This window comes from Pogoniulus pusillus, chromosome Z (assembly GCF_015220805.1).
Source record: "Pogoniulus pusillus isolate bPogPus1 chromosome Z, bPogPus1.pri, whole genome shotgun sequence".
NCBI lineage: Eukaryota > Metazoa > Chordata > Aves > Piciformes > Lybiidae > Pogoniulus > Pogoniulus pusillus.
The window spans coordinates 15,044,741-15,067,011 of NC_087309.1; the positions used below are offsets into that span (position 1 = coordinate 15,044,741).

Sequence of the window (22,271 nt, forward strand, 5' to 3'; positions counted from 1 at the left end):
GACCTGCACTTGGTTGTGGTCCTGCTCTGGCAGCGGGGTTGGACTGGATGGTCTCCGGAGGTCCCTTCCAACCCCTAGCGTCCTGCGAGGCTCCGTGTACGCAGAGCTGTCTTTGTGCGCTCTGCTCCTTTGCAGGTTTCCTAGAGGAGATCTTGGCCCGGTTGTGGCTCGGGCCTTTACCTCCTTTGTCCCCTGTACCTAAGCGCTGCTGGCTTGGTTAAAGGGAGGTCAGGTGCATGCGTCCCTGCGCCCCTGCAGTCCTGGAGGAGGGGTGTCCAAGGGTGAGTCGGGGAGAGTTGGGGTTGAGCTGGGTGAGGAAGCTGTAGAGCTCTAGCCAGGGGAGGAGGAGGTTGCAAATGCTGGAGAGTTTTGCATCCCTTCCAACAGCAGGGCTGCTGTTCTGCTGCTGTGAGAGAGGCTGCCGAGTGTTCTGTGAAAGCTTTTGGAGCAGGGGAAATGTGTGGTTGGTGGAGGCGTCAGGGCGGTGTCAGGCAGCGCTGCGCCATCGGGTGCTGTGCTTGGAATGCGGACGCATGCGTGATGATTTGGTGTACCTAGGTGCCATTGGTGGCAGAGGTGGGGTGATGCTGGAGGTCGGTGGCTGGGCATTATTGCGCGTCTTGCCCAAGAACAGGTGGCGATGCGAGGTGTTTGCAGGCGGCACAAGGAGAGAGTTGTCGTGGCCGGTGCCTGCCTGCCTGCCTGCCTGCAGTGGCAAGAGTAGCGGAACTGTGCCCACTGAAAGCGACGTCTGCCGTGCCTCTCTTTCACTGAATCGTGGGACGGTTTGGATTGGGAGAGACCTTTGAAGGTCGTCTGGTCTGGCCCCCCTGGAGGACGCAGGGCTGTCTTGGGCCCGGTGGGGCAGCTCGGAGCCCCGTCTAACTTGACCTTGAATGCTTCCAGGGATGGGGCACCCGCCACCTCTGTGGGCAGCCTGTTGCCATGCCCCACAACGCTCGTGGTAGAAAGCGTCTGCCTCTTGCCTAGTGCAAAGCGAGCCTCTTTGAGGTTTGAAACCCTTAGCCCTTGTCCTCTGGCTACAGGTCCCCATCTTTCTTACAGGTCCCCTCTGAGTACTGAAAGGCCACAGGAAGGTTCCCTTTGAGCCTTCTCTTTGTCAGGCCAAAGGACCCGGACTCTCTCAGCCTTTCTCCGTAGGAGAGGTGCCTCTGATGGTTTCTGTGGCCCTCCTCTGGTCCTCCTCCAGCAGGCGTGTGTCTTCCTGGTCTGGAGGAGTCCAGAGCTGATCGTCCCTTGTTCTGAAGCGGCTTGCAGGGCGGAAAACGTTGAGGAGACAAGGGCCAACAAGGTGATTCTGATGATGCAGATGCTGGCTAAACCCTGGCAGAGGCCTTTGAATGAGACTGAGGAAAATGCCTTGGTTAGGGAGGTGCCGAGGAGAAGAACGGGCATGGGACTTGCAGAGCCCCGCTGGGAGCCAGGCTCGGAGCAGGCGCTGAACGGAGGTGGCATCCCCCTATCCGAAAGGCTCGTTCCCGCGCTTCTGAGACAAGAGGCACCGGCAAGCTGGATATTTAGCTTTTGGTTTGTTTGTTTATTTTTTTCCAAAAAGTGTCTTTGTTTTCTGAGGAATAAATAGGTGAATAAATAGATAAAAACTCTTGTGAAAATAAATAGATTCCATAAATAGAGGGATCAGTCAGGGGAGGCCGAGGCTACAGGGCCTGCCTGCATCGACTCCTGCCGTGGGTCAGGGGAGGCGGAAGCGCAGAGGTGGACATGGGGCGGTGGTGCAGACGTAACGGCGGCGGCGGCGTGGGTAGGGGTGCGTGGGCCCCGCGGGGGCAGTTGAGGTCGTTGGTCTATTTGCGCGTGGCACGAGTGAGGTTGTGGAGCTGCTGGAAGCAGGCGCGGGCTTGGAGTCGGACGTGGTCCCAGGCGCAGGTGCTGTGTTTGTGGGTGTAGAGGAATTCCTGGATGCTCGTGAAGTACTTGTTGATGCTGAGCAGCAGGTTGCGGGGCCCTCGGCCTTGGAAGAGCATGCTGTTGGCTGACAGGCATTGCTGGAACCTCTGGATGTGGTGCTGGAGGTTGTTGAGGAGCTCATCCCGTGCCCGGGCATCCCAGTGTTGGGGGCTGCTGGGGCTGCTGAAGATGGCGAAGAGGTGCTGGAGGATGCGGAGGGCGATGGTGGGGGCTTGCTGTGGGTGGCTGTTGTGGAGAAGGGCGCTGGGAAGGGTGGGCGCCTGCTGGAGTTGGCAGGGCTGTGTCGGGCTGGGAGCCATGGCCTGGAGGAGCTGGAGGCTGTCCCAGGGGAACGCGTCGTCGCGGGCATGCGGGGTGGCGGCAGGCGCGGGCAGTTGCGAGAGCAGTCAGGAGGAGCAGGAGCACCGGTGTGCTGTGCCGCAGGCAGGGCTGTGTGGTTGTGGGTGCAGCCATGGTGGGCCTGTGGGCGCTGCGTGGGTGTTGCTGGGCAGGAGCCTGGCGAGGCTTGCTGGTGATGGTGGTGCGGGTGAGCGGTGTGCTTGGGGTGCTGCCGGGCATCCAGCTTTATGTGGTGCGGCGGCTTCCCCTTCCTCGCTTTCTGTTGTCAGTGAGTTTCCGGATGTGGTTTTCAGTTTTGGCTGGTGGCTGCGGTGGTCTTGGGGAAGTGCATTGGTGGGCTGGCGGTGCTCTGCTGGAGGGAGGTTAGCTGTAGCGTTTGGACGGGGGATGCGAAAGTGCCGGGGCAGAGCCCTTGTGGGCAGCTGCACTGGGGAGGCGTGGGAGGGTTTCCCTGTTGCCTGCCGGGTGAGCGGCGGGAGTCTCTCCTCTTCAGCTGAAGTTTCCTTTCCTCCCTCATCGGTGGTGCCCTGGTGTTGGCCGTGGTCTGTTTTCCTTTTGCTTGTGGCTTGGCCTCTTTGAGCAGAAAGCCAAGCTTTAGCCAATCTTCTCTTTTCGTTTTGGGAGGGGTCGTGAAGTGATGTCACTCGGCGGAGGCTGGGAAGCCCCATCCTGGAGCGAGGGCCTGGGGGTGGCGGGGGCTTTGCGAGGCGGTTGCTCCGGGCCTTGAGGCTTGGATGAGTTTGTGGATGGAGCTGCCCCAGGTGATGTGTTTGAGGGTGATGAGAGTGGGGAAGAAAGGCTTGATGGAAAAAGGAGGACTTTTGCTGCTCGTCCTCCCGCTGCCACTTTTTCACCGGGTGCCTGGATGTGTTGCCACGCACGTGCCCCTCTAGCTCGGGGCTTTTTGGTGTCTTCTGTGGCGCGACGCCTGGGGCAGCGGGGGAGCAGAGAGCAAAACGTGCCCTGTCAGTGAAGGGTCTTGCATTTGGGATGGCCTGATCCTGTTGTGTGCGAGTGCTTCAGGTCTGTTACAGAATTTGGCGAAGGGCGACTTGACAGAGGTGGCTGGCAGGGTTCACTCTTACTGTTTACTGGGCGCAGGGGGTATGCGAGGGAAAATGGAGTTGGAATCAGTGTGGAGTCAACTTTTGATGTCACTTATCTAGATATCGAAACTTGCAAGCGTGCTTCTTCCCAGCTCACTCAACCTTCCAACCGGACGTCCCCTGATGTTTGGCTCCCAGGTTTCCTGAAGTGGATGCTCAGGCGTGGCGTTTTGCCGACAGACTCACAGAATTAACCGGGTTGGGAAAGACCCCTAGGATCGTCGAGTCTGACCTGTCACCTAACCCTCCTAGTTAACTAAACCGTGGCGCTAAGTGCCTCGTCCGGCCTCCTTTTAAGCACCTCCAGGGATGGTGACTCCACCACCTCCCCAGGCAGCCCATTCCAATGGGCAGTCACTCTTTCCATGAAGGATTTCCTCCTGCGGTGCAGCCTGAACCTGCCCTGGTGCCGATGGAGACTGTGTCCTCTTGTTGTGTCACTGGGTGCCTGGGAGAAGAGACCGGCCCCTCCCCCACCCCCAGCCTGCAACTTCCTTTCAGGTAGTTGTAGACAGCAATGAGGTCTCACTATGTCCAGTTACCATTGCCTTGTCCAGTTGCTCATGTTGTCATTTCCTGTAGCCTTGAATCCTCCTGATCTCCTGATGTTGGATGTGGTTTGTTTTTCATTTTGCTTGTGACTTGGCCTGTCTGATCTGAAAGTGAAGCCTTTTCTCATCTTGTCTTTGTTTTGGAAAGGTTCGTGATGTCACTTGAGAGAGTCTGGAAAGCCCCATCCTGGAGTTAGGACCTCGGTGGGGAACTTGCCTTTTTGTCTAGGTTCTTAAGCATTATAATTTTGTGGATAAAGCTTCTACTGTCCCTTAAGCTTTCATTGTATTGGTTGAAATTCATTGTCATGACCTTAAGGAATTATTTTCCTGTTTGGTTACTATTTGCTAATGAAGGGCATGCAACCAAAAGCATTTTTATTGGCTCAATTTTGTAGTTTTCTCTAGTTAGATTATTTTCTTGTAACTGCCTTCTCACTGAATGTTCAGAGGTAAAAATCATTCAGAAACTATTCCATTTGTTTCTTTATCCATTGTATTCTTGGTGAAACTCCTGTGTCTTGTTATGCTTTCATAATATTTGAACTTGTCTGTTTCTCCCTTTCTTGTTTGGGTATTCTGATCTTCTGTGATTCTGTGCATCTTTTCTTTCCATTTGTAATTTTTTTAAATGGTCTCTCTTGGTCTAGAGGTCCCAAGTGGAATCTGGTGTTTAGAGTAGGTGGTAACATTAAAGTGTATTGATGGGCTTGTACAGTGATGCTTTTGGATGCATTTCCAGCAATGAACGGAGCACCTCCTGACACTGAGCCCTCAAATATTTATAAACATTTACTGTAGCCCCTTTCAGTCTTTTCCAGACTAAAAAGCTCCAGGTCCCTCAGCTTCTTCTCTTCAGACAGTGCTCCAGTCCCTTAATCATCCTTGTGGCCCTCCATTGGGCCCTCTCCAGCAGATCCTTGTCCCTCTTAAACTGGGGAGCCCAAAACTGAAGGCAGTACTCAAGATGAGGTCTCATCAGGGCAGAGTAGAGGGGGAGGACAGCCTCTCTGGATGTGCTGGACACACTCTTCTTAATACACCCCAAGATCCCATTGGTCTGCTTGGCTACAAGGGCACATTGCTGCCCCATGGATAATTTTTTTTCCACCAGCACTCCCATGTCTCTCTCCATGGGGCTGCTCTCCGGTAGATCACCTCCCAGCCTGTACTGATGCAGTTTATTATTCCTCCCCAGATGCAGGACTCTGCACTTGTCCTTATTGAACCTTATTTGGTTCCTCTGTGCCCAGCTCTCCAATCTGTCCAAGTCTTGCTGGATGGCCGCACAGCCTTCAACTGTATCAGCCAAGCCTCCCAGTTTGGTGCCATCAGCAAACTCACTGAGCAGACTCTGTCTGCCTCTCCTCTCATCAGCATCATTGATGAAGATATTGAACAGCACTGAACCCAGCACTAGTCCCTGGGGGACTCCACTAGTTACAGCTCTCCAGCTGGACCTAGCACCATTGATCACCACTCTTTACACTGTCTTGCAACCAGTTCCTAATCCACCTCACTCTTCAATCCCACACTTCCTGATCTTGCTCTCTAGGATGTTATGGGAGATCATAGAATCATAGAATCAACCAGGTTGGAAGAGACCTCCAAGATCGAGTCCAACCTATCACCCAGCCCTAGCCAGTCAACTAGACCATGGCACTGAGTGCCTCATCCAGTCTTTTCTTGAAGACCCCCAGGGACGGTGCCTCCACCACCTCCCTGGGCAGCCCATTCCAATGGGAAATCACTCTCTCTGTGAAGAACTTCTTCCTAACATCCAGCCTATACCTACCCTGGCACAATTTGAGACTGTGTCCCCTTGTTTTATTGCTGGTTACCTGGGAGAAGAGGCCAACCCCCACCTGGCTACAATGCCCCTTCAGGTAGTTGTAGACAGTAATAAGATCACCCCTGAGCCTCCTCTTCTCCAGGCTAAACAGGCCCAGTTCCCTCAACCTCTCCTCATAGGATTTGTGTTCCAGGCCCCTCACCAGCTTCGTTGCCCTTCTCTGGACATGTTCCAGCACCTCAACATCTTTCTTGAATTGAGGGGCCCAGAACTGGACACAGTACTCCAGGTGTGGCCTGACCAGTGCTGAGTACAGGGGAAGAATAACCTCCCTTGTCCTACTGGCCACACTGTTCCTGATGCAGGCCAGGATGCCATTGGCTCTCTTGGCCACCTGGGCACACTGCTGGCTCATCTTCAGCTTACTATCTATCAGTACCCCCAGGTCCCTTTCCTCCTGGCTGCTCTCCAGCCACTCAGTCCCCAGCCTGTAGCACTGCTTGGGGTTATTGTGGCCGAAGTGCAGAACCCTGCACTTGGCCTTGTTAAATCCCATCCCATTGGCCTCTGCCCACCCATCCAGCCTGTCCAGGTCCCTCTGCAGGGCTCTCCTACCTTCCAACAGATCCACACCTGCTCCTAGCTTGGTGTCATCTGCAAACTTACTGATGCTGGACTCAATGCCCTCGTCCAGATCATCAATAAAGATATTGAACAGGACTGGGCCCAGCACTGATCCTTGGGGAACACCACTAGTGACAGCTGCCAACTGGATGTGGCACCATTCACCACCACTCTCTGAGCTCTGCCATCCAGCCAGTTCTTGATCCAGCACAGAGTGAATCTGTCCAAACCATGATCTTCCAGCTTGGCTAGGAGCTTCTTGTGGCAGACAGTGTCAAAGGCTTTGCTGAAGTCCAAGTAGACTACATCCACAGCCTTCCCCACATTCACCAGGCGGGTAACCTGATCATAAAAGGAGATCAGGTTGGTGAGGCAGGACCTGCCCTTCCTAAACCCATGCTGGCTGGGCCTGATCCCTTGGCTATCCTGTAGGTGCTTTGTGATGGCACCCAAGATGACCTGTTCCATGCCCTTGCCTGGCACTGAGGTCAGGCTCACAGGTCTGTAGTTTTCTGGCTCCTCCTTACGACCCTTCTTGTGTATGGGAATCACATTGGCAGCTTCCAGTCTTCAGGGACCTCTCCAGTGAGCCAGGACTGCTGATAAATGATGGAGAGTGGCTTGGCCAGCTCAGCTGCCAGCTCTCTCAGCACCCTAGGGTGGATCCCATCCGGTCCCATGGACTTGCGAGGATCCAAGTGACTTAGCAGATCCCTTACTGCTTCCTCATGGATTAGAGGGGGACTGTACTGGTCCCTGACTCCATCCACCACTTCAGGAGTCCAGCTGTCCTGGAGACAACCTGTCCCACTAGTGAAGATTGAGGCAAAGAAGGTGTTAAGCACCTCTGCCTTTTCCTCATCCTTTGTCACTATGTTCCCCTCTCTATCTAGTAAGGACTGGAGGTTGTCCTTGGCCCTTCTCTTGCCATTCATATATTTAAAGAAACACTTTTTATTTTCCTTGGCAGCCGTGTCCAGCCTGAGCTCCAAGTGGGCTTTTGCCTCTCTAATTTTTCCTCTACAAGACCTAGCAACCTCCTTGAACTTCTCCTGGGACACCTCCCCTCTTTTCCAAAGGTGATACACTCTCTTTTTAATCTTTAATTCCTTCAGCAGCTCCCTGCCCATCCAGCCTGGCTGCCTCCCTCGTCGGCTCATCTTCCGGCTCAGTGGCACTGCCTGCTCCTGTGCCTTCAGGAGTTCTTTCTTGAAGCAGGTCCAACCTTCCTGGACCCCTTTGTTTCTAAGGGCTATTTCCCAAGGAACTTTCTGAATTAGTTCCTTAAATAGGCTGAAGTCTGCCCTTCGGAAGTCCAGTGTGGAGGTTCTGTTGATGCCCCTCCTGGTTTCTCCATGTATTGAAAACTCTATAATTTCATGGTCACTGGACCCCAGGCAGCCTCCAACCACCACATCCCCTACCAGCCCCTCTCTATTTGTGAGCAGCAGGTCAAGCAGGGCTGCCCCCCTGGTAGGCTCACGTAACAGCTGGGATAGGAAGTTGTCTTCCACACATTGCAGAAACCTTCTAGACTGCTTCTTCTCTGCAGTGTTTAAGTCCCAGCAGATGTCTGGTAGGTTAAAGTCGCCCACCAGAACAAGGGCAGGTGATCTTGAGGCAGCCTCCAGTTGCTTAAAGAGTAATAAATCAACCTCTTCTTCCTGGTTGGGTGGTCTGTAACAGACTCCAACCAGGATATCAGCCTTGTTGGCCTTCGCCTTAAGTCTCACCCATAATGACTCAACTTGATCATCCTTGATTTCTACCTCCACGACATCCAGAGCATCCCTAATATACAGAGCCACTCCCCCGCCCTTTCTCCCTTGCCTGTCTCTCCTGAAGAGTCTGTAGCCATTGATTACAGCACACCAATCATGTGAGCCATCCCACCACGTTTCAGTGATGGCAACAACATCATAGTTTTCCTCCAGCACCAGAGCTTCCAGCTCCTCTTGTTTGTTACCCATACTGCGTGCATTAGTGTACATGCACTTCAGCTGGGCTGCTGCTTTTCCTCCTAGCTCTAGCCTACCATCCTCAATTCCCTTTGATTTATCTCTGGTGCTGTCATGTTTAACCCCCTCCCCCTTCCATTCTAGTTTAAAGATGATGTCAAACGCCTTGCTAAGGTCAAGGTAGACTGCATCCACTGGTGTCTCTGAACCTCCTCTTTCAGTTATGTTATCGTAAAATGCTATCAGGTTAGTCAGGCATGACGTTCCTTTGGTAATTCCATGCTGACTACTCCTGATAACCTTTTTCTCTTCCAAGTGCATTTCAGAAGGAGCCACTCCATCATTTTTCCAGCGATGGAGGTGAGGCTGACTGGTTGATTGTTCCCGGGAACAATCCCTTGCCCTTTTAGAAGACTGGAGTGACATTAGCTCTCTTCCAGTCCTCAGGCACCTCTCCTGTCTGCCATGATTTGGCATTAATCTGATCAATGTCTGTAAATATCTGAGGAGTGGGTATCAAGTGGATGGGGACAGTCTCTTTTCAGTTGTGCACAGTAATGAGACAAGGAACAGTGGATACAAACTTGGATATAGAATGTTTCAGAGGTGCTGGAACGTGTCCAGAGAAGGGCAACAAAGCTGGTGAAAGGTCTGGAACACAAACCCTTAGAGCAGAGGCTGAGGGAGCTGGGGTTATCTAGCCTGGAGAAGAAGAGACTCAGGGGTGATCTCATTGCTGTCTACAACTACCTGAAGGGAGGTTGTAGCCAGGTGGGGGTTGATCTCTTCTCACAGGCAACGAACAGTAGAACAAGGGGACACAGGAGTGCTGGGGGAAGTATAGCCTGGATATTAGGAGGAAGTTGTTGGCAGAGAGAGTGATTGGCATTGGAATGGGCTGCCCAGGGAGGTGTTCAAGAAGAGCCTGGATGAGGCACTTAGTGCCATGGTCTAGTTGACTGGCTAGGGCTGGGTGCTAGGTTGGACTGGATGATCTTGGAGGTCTCTTCCAACCTGGTTGATTCTATGATTCTATCAGAAACTTCTTCACAGTGAGGGTGGTGGAATACTGGAACAGGCTCACCAGTGGGGGTGTGGAGTCTCCCTCTCTGGAGACTTCCAAAACATTCCTGGATGCAGACTGCTCTTGATGACTGGCTTTTTGCAAGGAAGTATGACTTGATTTCTGGAGGTCCCTTCCAACCTCTAACATCCTGTGATTCTGTGAATGAGTCCTAGGGTAGTGATTTGGAGGTAGTTTTCATGTCTTGGCAGTGAGAGAGAATCGGAGAGGGTAAGTATTAGGAGAGGAGGAACAGACAGGTGAGCCAGGTCATCTGGGCAAGTGTGTGCTTCTAGAGGATGGCACCATCAGGAGATGCCTCTGAGTTTGGAGGACCATTGTGGGTCTCTGAGAACCGTCTTCTGTCCAGAGCCATTGTCCAGGGCAGAAGGCATCAGTGGGATGGGGCTACCAGAGTGAGGCTCATTGTGGCCTGCCTGCAGACACTCTGTCTTTACCTGTCAAATACATACACATGAGGACCAAAAGTTTTTATTTCCAACATATAAATAAATAGATAAATAAACATATAGTTAAATAAATAGAGTTCTGTGATCAGTACTCATTGGAATGAGAGCCATGCAAGTGATGGAGACCTTCCCCTTCATAATGGGAGGTTGCAGTCCATATGGGCTAGATAATGCTGTTTGTAATAAATACCACACCTCTCTCCATCACCTCGTGGTAGTCTGTGAGAATGCAGCACAGCAATTTCTTTGTCCTTCCTTTCCAGTGAAAGTGTGCACTTGGTATGGTTGTGCAGGCTGTCCCACAGCATGGCCCTGGCCTTGCCATGGTCATGTCCGTTTTTCTATTGACAGGACCTCCTGGGTGGAGGAGGTGTGAGTGATGCTGAGCAATCCCAGATGAGGCTGCTGCTGCTGCCACATGCTTTGTGAGCGCTGGTGTTGGTGGGCAGTGGATGTTTGATGTGGGTCAGTTTGGTGAAGGGCATCTTGGCTCTTCATTTGCCGTATGAGTCTGTCCATGTGCTGGAAGCAGGCACGAGCTTGAAGGCGGATGTGGTCCCATGCGCAGGTGCTGTGGTTTTGGGTGTGAAGGAATTCCTGGATGCTTCTGAAGTACTTGTCGATGCTGAGCCGCAGGTTGCGAGGTGTTTTCCTTTTGGAGAGTATACCATTGGATGGTAGACACTGCTCCAGGTGGTGGATGTGATGGTGAAGGTTGTTGAGGAGCTCATCCCGTGCCCGGGTGTCCCAGTGTTGGGGGCTGCTGGGACTGCTGAAGATGGCGAAGAGGTGCTGGAGGATGCGGAGGGCGATGGTGAGGGCTTGCTGTGGGTGGCTGTTGTGGAGAAGGGCGCTGGGAAGGGTGGGCACCTGCTGGAGTTGGCAGGGCTGTGTCAGGCTGGGAGCCATGGTCTGGAGGAGCTGGAGGCTGTCCCAGGGGAAGGTGGCATCAAGGGGATGTGGGTGGCGGCAGATGCAGATGGTGGCAGGAGCTGTCAGGAGGAGCAGGATCACTGGGATGCTATGCTGCAGGTAGGGCTCTGGGGTTGCAGGCACAGCCATGGTAGGCCTGTGAGTGCTGCACTGATGATGCTGGGCAGGATCTTGGCGAGACTTGCCAGTGGTAGTGTGGTGAGTGCTATGCTTAGGGTGCTGGTGATTGTCCAGCTTTATTTGGTGCAGTGGTTTTCCTTTCATCATCCTCATCATCTAGACAGAATTTCCCATTTTCAGTTTTGCTTTCCATTTGCTTTCTCTTGGAGGCTCCTGTACTTGTTCAAGTCTGAGTCGGAGATGTCCCGGCACTTAGGGAGGAGGAGCTTGCCTTTTTTTTTCTTTTTTCTTTTTTTTCCCCAGAGCTGTTGGTGTTGGAGTATGGGAGGAACTTGGCTTCTGTGCTCTTGTCGTTCAGCAGGTGATATAAAAGCAGGATGGCAGAGGCTTTTGAGCCAGCTGTGCTGGGGATGCCTGACCGTGTTTCCTTTGTGTCTCTTTTGTGAGTTGTCTGCCTTGGGATGTTTTTTTGAGCTTCTTTGCCTGCCAACATCTATTTTTCTTTATGCTCTGATGTTGTTTTTGTTTTATGAGTTAACACATGGGTTTTTTCTTACTAAAACAAATATTTTAACTCTGTCTTTCTGTCTGTCTTTATAGCACCTGTAGCTTTGCTGATTGGAAGAGTTTTTCATCTTTCTGCAAATATCTTGCAGAATATTTTTAGGTTAAGCTGTCATACCCACTCCCCCCACTGCCCCTCAGTTTGCATCCTTAGTGTGTTTGTATTTAGAAAGAAATTCACACATGTTGTAAAGGATTTTTCATCTATTTATAATTGTGATTTCTAGATTTGGGGGTGTTGATTTTGTTTTGTTTTGTTTTTCACAATTAGTAAACTTTAGGTGTTTGAGAGTCAGGAGCAAGTGGGAATGTTTGTCTTTGATGTGTGAGATTATTTACATCTAGAAAGTGAAAGTGGGCAGAGGCCCAAAGTCCAAGTTGTCACTGCTTCCTGGGAAATTCTCAGCAGCCCAAGTATGGGTTTCTCCTGACACTAAGGAGAGGATTCTCTTTTTAACTTAATAAAATTAATTAATGTGTATGCTAATTATATAAATTCTCTGTTTATTTGTGTGTGTTACATTGGGGTGTGCTATCTTTTTTTTTAGTCTGTTGCAGGCTGCGTTGTGCAGCAGAGATATTAGAAATGCCCTATCTGGTGTGCATGTTGCATAGTGAGCAATCTTTATATATGTTACATCAGATCACTTAACCATTTTTTCACTCCTTCTCTGTCTCACGTTTTTCAGTATATTCCTGATATTTCAATTAGATTTTTTGCCACCTTCCTATGCATGCCTTCTGTTGGTCAGGAAGTACCTGTGTTGTTTGAAGAATAGAGTATGGCTTCTGGTGTTTTCCTACAGGTGGGCATGAAGTGTCAACATAACTGAGTTGCACCAGTCTCCTAGTTGTCCTTTTGTTTGGATTTTGAGTATGCACACGTGTATATGGAAGGGATATGCAGTGCTGATAGTTTTCTCCTGAGAGGCAGTGGGAATAATTGTGATCTTTAGATCCTGTTCTCCTACATGTTTGGTTGTATTTTGTCCAGTGCTAGTGGACACTTCTAGTTTATATCTACCATATCCTGTTCAGATCTCTCCTCCAAATTTGCTTTTTGTGCTTTTGCTTTTGAGTAACATGCAAAGACTTCTGATGCAAATTTGACAGTGTTTTGTTAAGGATTTTTACCAGAGTTTTTAAGGTGGAATTACCTGGGAAGGAAAGGATAGTGAAATATAGCTCTATTTCAAGTTCTAGAAAGCATCTGCAATACTAAGTCTTTGCTAGATTATTTCATATGCGTAAAAACACAGTAAGGTGCTATCAACTCAAAGCATTCGAGCTGCTGGGGAATTTGCAGAGGCAGGTATGAAGGAGGAAGATGTTTTTCCAGTTTTAGAGAGTGCACAGAAATGGATACAATAGTGGTTAAAGAACTAACTCTTGATGAGTTAGAGGTGGTGAGGAGTAAACCATGAGAATTAGGATGAAAAACAGTAGAGTACTATACAGAAGGTCATGGTCCGTGTGAGATCCAGTGAGAACTCAAATGAGAACATTTATTCTAATCAATCTGAGGGTTTGTATATCTTTTACATGGTGGGTACAGCACAGGGAAAAAATAGGCAGTTTATTATAATAATTGGCATAAAAAGAAAACTTTCTCCCACATTCTAAAAGATGGCTTGCCTTCCTCCTCAAGGCCAGAAAACAGATGTCTAGGGGATAAGTGGCATCAAAGCCTTTCTTTAAACCTTGATTTATAATCATCTTCTACTTCCTTATCAGTGGTCCCTCTTCATGCTGTTTCTCTGATTTCTCTAAAATAATGGCAGTGAATTTTCATTTACCTCAATTCCCACATCTCTCCCTCTTTTGTTTATGAAGTACACCTGGTTTATAGTGTGACTAATCATACCTTTACTACATTGCAATATGCATGGAATAGATACTAATATACAAATAAACACTAACAAAACAGAGCTATTTTTTAAGGTTGCCCGGATCCATAAATTTCCTGACAACCATATCCATAAGCTAATAACAAAAAAAAATCTATTGCTGCTCTGTTCTGCAGAGTAGCATGCCTAAGTGAATCTGCATCTAATAGGAGTCCACTAAGAGTTAAGGAGGTAGTGTTGGTTTGTTTTGACAGCCAGCATCCAAGCCTATTCTAGGTGCCTAAGGCTTTAGCTGCCAGTACTGTAGGAAGAGACAGAGATGTTGCTGTTATTTTACCTCTTCCCCAGAACTCAATATCATCTGCATAATCCTTTTCAAAAGCATGGATGTTATGTTTTGGTCTTTTTCTAAAGTGATTTGTAACCATGGAAGAATATGGCATCAACATGGTTAAGTGTCCCAAACTGCAGGGTCCTCTTTTAATCCATGAGGGCGAAGCTGGCCAAGCTTTGTCCCCAGATAAGAAAAAGACCTCTAGGCAAGCTGTGCAGTTTAGGAAGCCCCGTTGCTGGCAGAATTTCGGTCTTAGTACACCGTGCACTATGATTTCTGTATTACCTTTCTGATGGAGTGACATCCTGAGTGTACTTGACTCCCTTCATTGTAGCATTAAACACAACACAATAATCCATTTTTGTACTGATCCTAAAAGGCTAATCTCTTCAGGTTCTGTACCAGCTAAAGGAAGGTGCTGAGTGCAAAGATTCCAACTTTTAGTCATGTATGCTAAAGTCAGACTTGTCTTTTCAAATCCTTCCCAGTCAAAACCACCATAGTTTTTTGAGTTTCCCATAGGTACTATTGAAATGCATCAAGAAACTCATGTGAAATGATCTCCTCAGATTTACTGGCTTGGTATTTTCTGTAATGTCCTTCCATCCATTCACTGGAACACCAACCAGACAGGTGCTTAAGAGATTGTTAGGTGTTGAAACTGAGCGACACAGTGTATCATGTCCTGTAGCATTAATGAGCATGACCCATACATTCTGTTCTGGCTTATTTGGGATCTGTATAGCTGCTCCCAGGGTCAGCATGCTGAGGATGATGAGAGCGCTGGTTGAACCCATCTTGCTGGAACCCAGTATGATCCACCACCTATTGAGACACAAGCACAACCTCCACCCCAAGTTATTAAAGAGTGTGGTCCTTCACACTGACCTGAATTCAAGTTTTTTATTTCTACCTGTGCTTTTGCTTTTATTTTACTATTTCCTTCCCCAAAGTGTGCATATCTATTGGAGGTCCTTCTTCTGTCCATCAGTTTAAATTAAGGACATAACATGCTTTTGCAAGTCTCTCATGTGGTGTCATTCCTTCACTCCCTCTTTTTTGCTTATGAAGCAGGGACTTAAAGGTGATGTGAGCCTTTTCTATAATTGCTTGACTTGTGGGAGAATGTGGAATCCCTGTGATTTGTTTGATACCCCACTGTTGAAAAAATGAGTGTGTTTATTGTGCTACATATCCAGGACTATGTGTGTGGTACTCCTAAAACTGCAGATGAAGACACAAAACACCTACACATATCCCTGGCTTTCTCACCTGTATGAACGGATGCGAAAACACATGTAGAATATGTGTCAATTGCCACATGAAGATACCTCAGCTTTCTGAATTCAGGGATATGTGTAACATCACTTTGCCACAACTCTAAGACTTTGAGTCCTCTGAGATTGATGCCTACTGATGGGTTTGGCAAGGTGCGCTGACAGTCTGAACATGGTTGTGTTGTTTGCCGTGCGTGATCCTGTGTGAGCTGAAATGCACACTGCAAGGCCTTGGCACTCTGGTGATAAAAATCATGTGAAGTTTTAGCCTGTGGAAATTTATCAGGCAGTACTACAGTGCTAGTAGTACTTTTGCATTGGCTTTTGCATTTCTTGCAGCAACAGGTCCTGGCAAAGCAGTGTGTGGTGTTACATATGGGTGGAGTCGCCGTCCCTGGAGCTGTTCAAGGCAGGATTGGACGTGGCACTTGGTGCCATGGTCTAGCCTTGAGCTCTGTGGTAAAGGGTGGGACTTGATGATCTATGAGGTCTCTTCCAACCTTGGTGATACTATGAATGCTGTATAAAATATGGATTTGAATGATGATTTAAGAGCCACTTTAATTTGTACAAAAAGGCAAATAAATTAGGATTAGAAGATTCTTTTAAATAGGCTTATTCTAACTTATCATAGAATCAATCAGGTTGGAAGAGACCTCCAAGATCATCCAGTCCAACATGTCACCCTGCCCTATCCAATCAACTAGACCATGGCACTAAGTGCCTCATTTAGGCTTTTCTTGAACACCTCCAGGGACGGTGCCTCCACCACCTCCCTGGGCAGCCCATTCCAATGCCAATCACTCTCTCTGCCAACAACTTCCTCCTAACATCCAGCCTATACCTCTCCTGGCACAACTTGAGACTGTGTCCCCTTGTTCTATTGCTGGTTACCTGGGAGAAGAGGCCACCCCCCACCTGGCTACAATGCCCTTTCAGGTAGTTGTAGACAGTAATAAGATCACCCCTGAGCCTCCTCTTCTCCAGGCTAAACAGGCCCAGCTCCCTCAACCTCTCCTCATAGGATTTGTGCTCCAGGCCCCTCACCAGCTTTGTTGCCCTTCTCTGAACATGTTCCAGCACCTCAGCATCTCTCTTGAATTGAAGGGCCCAGAACTGGACACAGCACTCCAGGTGTGGCCTGACCAGTGCTGAGTACAGGGGAAGAATAACCTCCCTTGTCCTACTGGCCACACTGTTCCTGATGCAGGCCAGGATGCAATTGGCTCTCTTGGCCACCTGGGCACACTGCTGGCTCATCTTCAGCTTACTATCTATCAGTACCCCCAGGTCCCTTTACTCCTGGCTGCTCTCCAGACACTCTGTCCCCAGCCTGTAGCGCTGCTTGGGGTTGTTGTGGCCAAAATGCAGAACCCTGCACTTGGCCTTGTTCAATCTCATCCCATTGGCCTCTGCCCACCCATCCAGCCTGTCCAGGTCCCTCTACATGGCTCTCCTACCTTCCAACAGATCAACAAAATCAACTTAAGAGACAAGTCCTGCTACATATACCAAATCAGTGATAACATTGATAGGCTCAGACCATAGTGCAAATGCCTTGACCACAGCTCTCATGTTGACTATCTGTGGTGATCCCTCTGTAACTGTGATGTCACTTTTCCATTCTTCAGTGGTATCCTTCCATACAACTACGGCATGTCCAGTTTGTCCTGAACCATATGTGAAAACAGCAAGAGTTTCCTTTAAAGGAGCAACACTCAATTTAGAAACAGGAAGGAAATACTGGGTTTTAAATGACTGCAATAATTTGTGCCCAGTAAAGTGCATATTTATCTGGGCTGTGAAATCTGCAAAAGCACACTGAAAAGTTAATGTTGAAATTATTACTGTTTAGTGTCTAAAGGCATATAGATAATGTCAGGTTCTGTTCCATCTAAAACCATTAACCTTGCTCTGCCTTTCTGAATTACTAAGAAAGTAATTTCTATTCAAGTATCCACTGTTTTTCCAAATTTGTGTGGCAAAAAATCTATTCTAGGGGAACCAAAGGATCCTTTTCATCTGTTGCCTATTGGACTAACAGTCCATAAGGGTGAAATTCAGAGTGAAATCCAAAGAGACTGATGGGAAAGCCCTCTTTTTGTCTGCAGGCTTTTTGTGTGGTCATTTTTTAAGTTGTCCTTTGCAGAGTTTCTTTGGCTTCCTCTGTCAGTTGTCTGGGAGAGTTTGAGTTTCTTTCTAGCAGTTTAAACAGGGGGTGCAGTTCTTCCTTAGATGCTCGTAATAAAGGTCTGACTCAATGGATGGTGCCCAAAATTTTGAAGATAATTTGGAGTATTGATGGTCATTCCCAGAGTTAACTGTTGTGGTTGAATCGGGCTTTCAGTGATTTTCCATCCTAGGTATAGCTATGGAGCAGGTTGGTTGGTTGGTTTTGTTTTTTTTGTTTTTTTTTTTTTTTTTAAATTTATTTTGCTATTTGTAGTCCTGCTGCTTCTGAGGCAATAACAACCTGCTGTTGCACTATATCCACCTTAGCTTCAGTGGGTGCTGCAATTAAAATGTCATCCATATAGTGAAAAGTCAAACATCCTTGTTTCCTTTGTGATCTGGGGATAATATGGGTGATACAAATTGTTGAGAAATTGATGGGCTGGTTTTCATGCCCTGAGGCAAAACTGCAGTGAAGTCTGTGATAGGTGTCTGGCATTTATAGATGGTACTGAAAAGGAAAAACACGATGCATCTTGTGGATCAAGTGATATGGTAAAAAAAAAGTCCTTGAATTTGGTGACACTAAGTGCCCACGATTGAGGTGGCACTGTCCATGATGTCTGCAGGGCTCCCATGTCCTCCAGGACCTTGGTGATTTTACACAGATCGTGCAGAAATCTTCATTTGCCACTTTTCCCTTGAATCACAAGAACTGGAGGATTCCAAGGGCTTGTGGAAGAGACTGTATGTCCTGCTTGCTTGTCCACCAGTTGATGTAGATGCAGCAGTTTTTCTTGCAGGAGCAGCCACTGATAGACCCATAGGGGCGAATCTGTTTTCCAGCACAGCAGTGGGACCTGCTGCTGATCACTGACCCTTACTGAAAATCCATATGCAGTTGTACTCTCCATTGACTTAAGATGTCTTTATTCCCACAGTGTTATGGGCTTTTCAGCACATAGGGTTTGCTTGTACCTGCTCTCTGCTCTGGGCCGGTTTCTGTGATGAATTCTTTGCTTTGGCGTGGTCTGCCCACCACGATTCTTGCTAGCACAGCGTGTGTGCTGATCAGGGTCCATGTCTCTGCCTACTGTGATATGCTAATCACAGTGACATCTGTGCCTGTGTCCAAAATTCCAGTCAATTGTATTTGTTGTCCATTATACATTAGAGTACCTGTTAACTGAGGCCTCTGTGACACCGCCCACTGTGTCAAATAAATTTCTGGAAGTCCGGTTGAACCAAGGCTTCCCTTTCCCCATTCTTTAATTAAATAGCGAGGCAGACAGGGATAGAAATAACAAGCTGTGCGATCTGGCTGCCTGCTGGCACAGTGCAGGTGTCCAAGCCATGATCTTTATCTCTCCTAGAAAGTCTGCATGAATTACTCCTGGCAAAACAGATAGTCCTGATTGTGTACTTGAGGAGCCACCCAACAACAAAGCTGCTTTCCCTTCCACTAATGGGCCATAAACACACGTAGGGATCAAGGATACAGAAGTGTCTTTTGAAATCACTTGCTGAGCTGGCCAAGTCCACCCCTGCACATAAGTGGTTCTTGCACATAGGTGGTTTGTGCTGTTAGATGCTGCTGTGGAGTGGGGTGAGGGTAATTTGGTATCATAGTGCGACCCCTTTGCGTGCTCGGCCAGTAGTTTCTTGGAGGGACGAGAGGCTGGCCATTTCTAACCACTGTCGAACAGCACCAGTGCACAGGATGGCAGCCTTTGTGACAGTGGGGACACACTGGTATTTTAACTTCAACTTCCTGGTTTCTGGGATATTGTTTATGCCAATGCCCAGGTTGAATTGCAGGAAAAACACTTGCCGTTGTGCTGGCCTAACAACACAGGCCTCAGCATTTAGAGATGCCTTAGAATCATAGAATCAGCCAGGTTGGAAGATGCCTCCAAGATCATCCACTCCAACCTAGCATCCAGCTCTAGCCAGTCAACTAGACCATGGCACTAAGTGCCTCAGCCAGGCTTTGCTTGAACACCTCCGGGGACGGTGCAACCACCACCTCTCTGGGCAGCCCATTCCAATGCCAATCACTCTCTCTGGCAACAACTTCCTCCTAACATCCAGCCTATACTTCCCCTGGCACAACTTGAGACTGTGTCCCCTTGTTCTGTTGCTGGTTACCTGGGAGAAGAGACCAACCCCCACCTGTGTGTCCTGATATTGAAACAGGCATTCAACATATCCTCTATAGTGGGATTTTTCAGTAATCGCAACATTTTTGATTGTCTGAATTAGAGTTTTCTTTAGCCAGAAATCATCATCCACTTGTTTTTCTGTTGTGACTTCTGGATGGTTCAGAAATTGCATATACAGCTCATCTGGACCCTTTTTAATACTGATAAAAGGCTGATTGCATTGTCATGTGTCTTGAACTGATACAGGGTTCTGCACTTCGGCCAAAACAACCCCAAGCAGCGCTACAGGCTGGGGACAGAGTGGCTGGAAAGCAGCCAGGAGGAAAGGAACCTGGGGGTAATGATAGATAGTAGCTGAAGATGAGGCAGCAGTGTGCCCAGGTGGGCAGCAAAGGCAATGGCATCCTGGCCTGCATCAGGAACAGTGTGGCCAGTAGGATGAGGGAGGTTATTCTTGCCCTGTACTCAGCACTGGTCAGGCCACACCTTGAGTGCTGTGTCCAGTTCTGGGCCCCTCAATTCAAGAAAGATGTTGAGGTGCTGGAATGTGTCCAGAGAAGGGCAACAAAGCTGGTGAGGGGCCTGGAACACAAACCCTGTGAGGAGAGGCTGAGGGAGCTGGGGCTGTTTAGCCTGGAGAAGAGGAGGCTCAGGGGTGACCTCATTGCTGTCTACTACTACCTGAAGGGGCATTGTAGCCAGGTGGGGGGTGGCCTCTTCTCACAGGCAACCAGCAATAGAACAAGGGGACACAGTCTCAAGTTGTGCCAGGGTAGGTATAGGCTGGATGTTAGGAGAAAGTTGTTGCCAGAGAGAGTGATTGGCATTGGAATGGGCTGCCCAGGGAGGTGGTGGAGGCACCGTCCCTGGAGGTGTTCAAGCAAAGCCTGGATGAGGCACTTAGTGCCATGGTCTAGTTGACTGGCTCGGGCTGGGTGCTAGGTTGGACTGGCTGATCTTGGAGGTCTCTTCCAACCTGGTTGATTCTATGATTGAAGTGCTCTGAGAGCTGTATCTTTAACCCAAAGCAAGCCCTTACTAGGGAGAGCCGCTTGCTGTGCAGGGAGAGTGTATTCCCCTTCTCTGAATAAAGTATTTTGCTTTATGCTGTGAAGTGGATGCCGTGCTGGTTTCGCAGCACTGTTAGTTGTCTTTCCACTTACCCAGAAAAAGGGTATACTGCATATCTGTCATTATGAGTCAGCACATCGTTTTAAAGTCATGTTGAGTGAACTCTCTATTGTTACACATTGATCAAATCAAGATAATTGTGAAAGGAGCACTCAGACCACGATTCGTTGCTGTGTTTCTCACATCTTTTGAAAATGGTATGGATTCCCTTTTAGTTTCTTCCCCTGGGCCACCGTGAGTCATTGGGAATGCTCTCAGCATTTCCAAGTCTCCCTGATCATCAGCCCACCTATCATGTGGTTCAGGAGGATACAAATCAGGCTGTCTTTCTGGATCAATCCAGCCTGGATTAAAGGAATCATCAGGCTACTCAGATAGAGAGGCAGAGATCTGAATGGGACAGGATGAACACAGGATAAGGACCGGGGTGGGGTGGAGGAGATGGGTGTGTGTTTGCGACGGGGGCGTCAGTGCCTGCTCAGAGGTGCCTGTTGAATCTCCTACTGCCTTTCCCTCTGCCAGGTTTGCCTGTCTTTTGTTCCGAGATTTAATTGCTTAAAAACCAACACGCCAAGTGCTTAGCGATGCAGCTGTGGATTTATCATTTTTTGTAGCATTATCCCAGAGTTTAGAACCAATGCATTTCTAAGTTCTAAAATCATATATAGTTCCTATAACTATTTTAGAGTCATTTTTCGAAGCACATAAAAGCCCTAGCTGCAGCATATTTACATCTGCTGTTTCCCTCTGTTCTTTAGCAATATCCTTAAAAGTATTTGAAATATTCTTCTGCTTTTGTGTTATTTTATTTCCCATATTAATTAGAGCTTCTTAGCTATCATGCAGATAGAGGTTCAGCTGTTTCAAAGTTTGCTATTTTCAGCATTCAGGCCTTTTTATTTTTCTTTCAGCGATGTCTCTTCCCTACCAGATTTGATTTCTAGGAGTTCCATATCCCTGATACAAGGGTGCCATTATGTGGGGAAATGTTGTGGTCCACACACAATCCAATGAGAACTCAAACGAGAACATCTATTCTAATCAGTCTGAGGGTTTATATATCTTTTACATGGCGAGTACAGCACCGGGAAAAACAAGCAGTTTATTGTAATAATTGGCATAAAACAAAACTTTCTCCCACAATCTAAAACATGTCTCACCATCCTCCTCCAGGCCAGAAAACAGATGTTCGGGGGATGAGGGGCATCAAAGCCTTTTTGCAAGCCTTGATTTATAATTGTCTTCTACTTCCTTATCAGTGGTACCTCTTCATGCTGTCTCTCTGCTGTCTCTAAAATAGTGGCAGTGACATTTCATCTACCTCAGTTTCCACAGAGTACTAGGCTCTGTTTACCTAGAGAAGGAAGGACAAAGTTTTCTGTTTTTCTCCCAAACTAAAGAGAAAATGCTGTTTTGGTTTTACTGGTGTGCTGTGTCAGCTCAGAGAGCAAGCTTTCTAGAATGAGATCTTTGTTTCTTTCCTGTAGACAATCTAGAAGAAAAATGTAGGGTAGTGGTCTCCCACTTTTTTGATCACATGCCCCGTTGTGAGCAATCACCTCCTAAGTGTTTTTGTTTCTAGATTATATACATACGCACTGCTGTACTAATATGTGTACTATAGAACATACACAAAAAATTTAAAAGGGGAGATAAATATTAAATACTTTTATTTTTTTTTTAATTATCTACTAATGATGCTGTAAACATGTTCTTCGTGCAGCCCAATTAATTGTCTTCTGTGCCCTGCTTTGGAAACTACTGATCTGAAGTCTCCTGTAAAGCAGTTTAAATAAATTTACAGTCCCCTTGTAGTAACTCTTTTTCTCTCCCCATTTTGCCTCTTTGCCTCCCAAATGTTTGTGCTGTTTTCCTAGC

General features: G+C 48.1%; 2 protein-coding genes and 1 pseudogene across 4 annotated transcripts in view; 1 reads left to right on the forward strand and 2 right to left on the reverse strand.

The window, feature by feature from the left end:
* UBAP2 (ubiquitin associated protein 2) overlaps positions 1-22,271 on the forward strand; it is a 148,787-nt gene that overhangs the window by 116,629 nt on the left and 9,887 nt on the right. The window lies entirely within an intron of this gene.
* LOC135193184 (interferon-like) lies at positions 1,763-2,455 on the reverse strand (annotated as a pseudogene).
* On the reverse strand, positions 10,181-10,944 carry LOC135173564 (interferon-like). Its single transcript, XM_064140543.1, has one exon. The coding sequence runs from the start codon at positions 10,913-10,915 to the stop codon at positions 10,181-10,183; it is 735 nt and encodes a 244-aa protein (XP_063996613.1). The 5' UTR covers positions 10,916-10,944.

Excerpts from the sequence above, each read along its gene's own strand:
- LOC135173564 (XM_064140543.1), bottom strand. The coding sequence starts at position 10,915 with ATGGCTGTGCCTGCAACCCCAGAGCCCTACCTGCAGCATAGCATCCCA.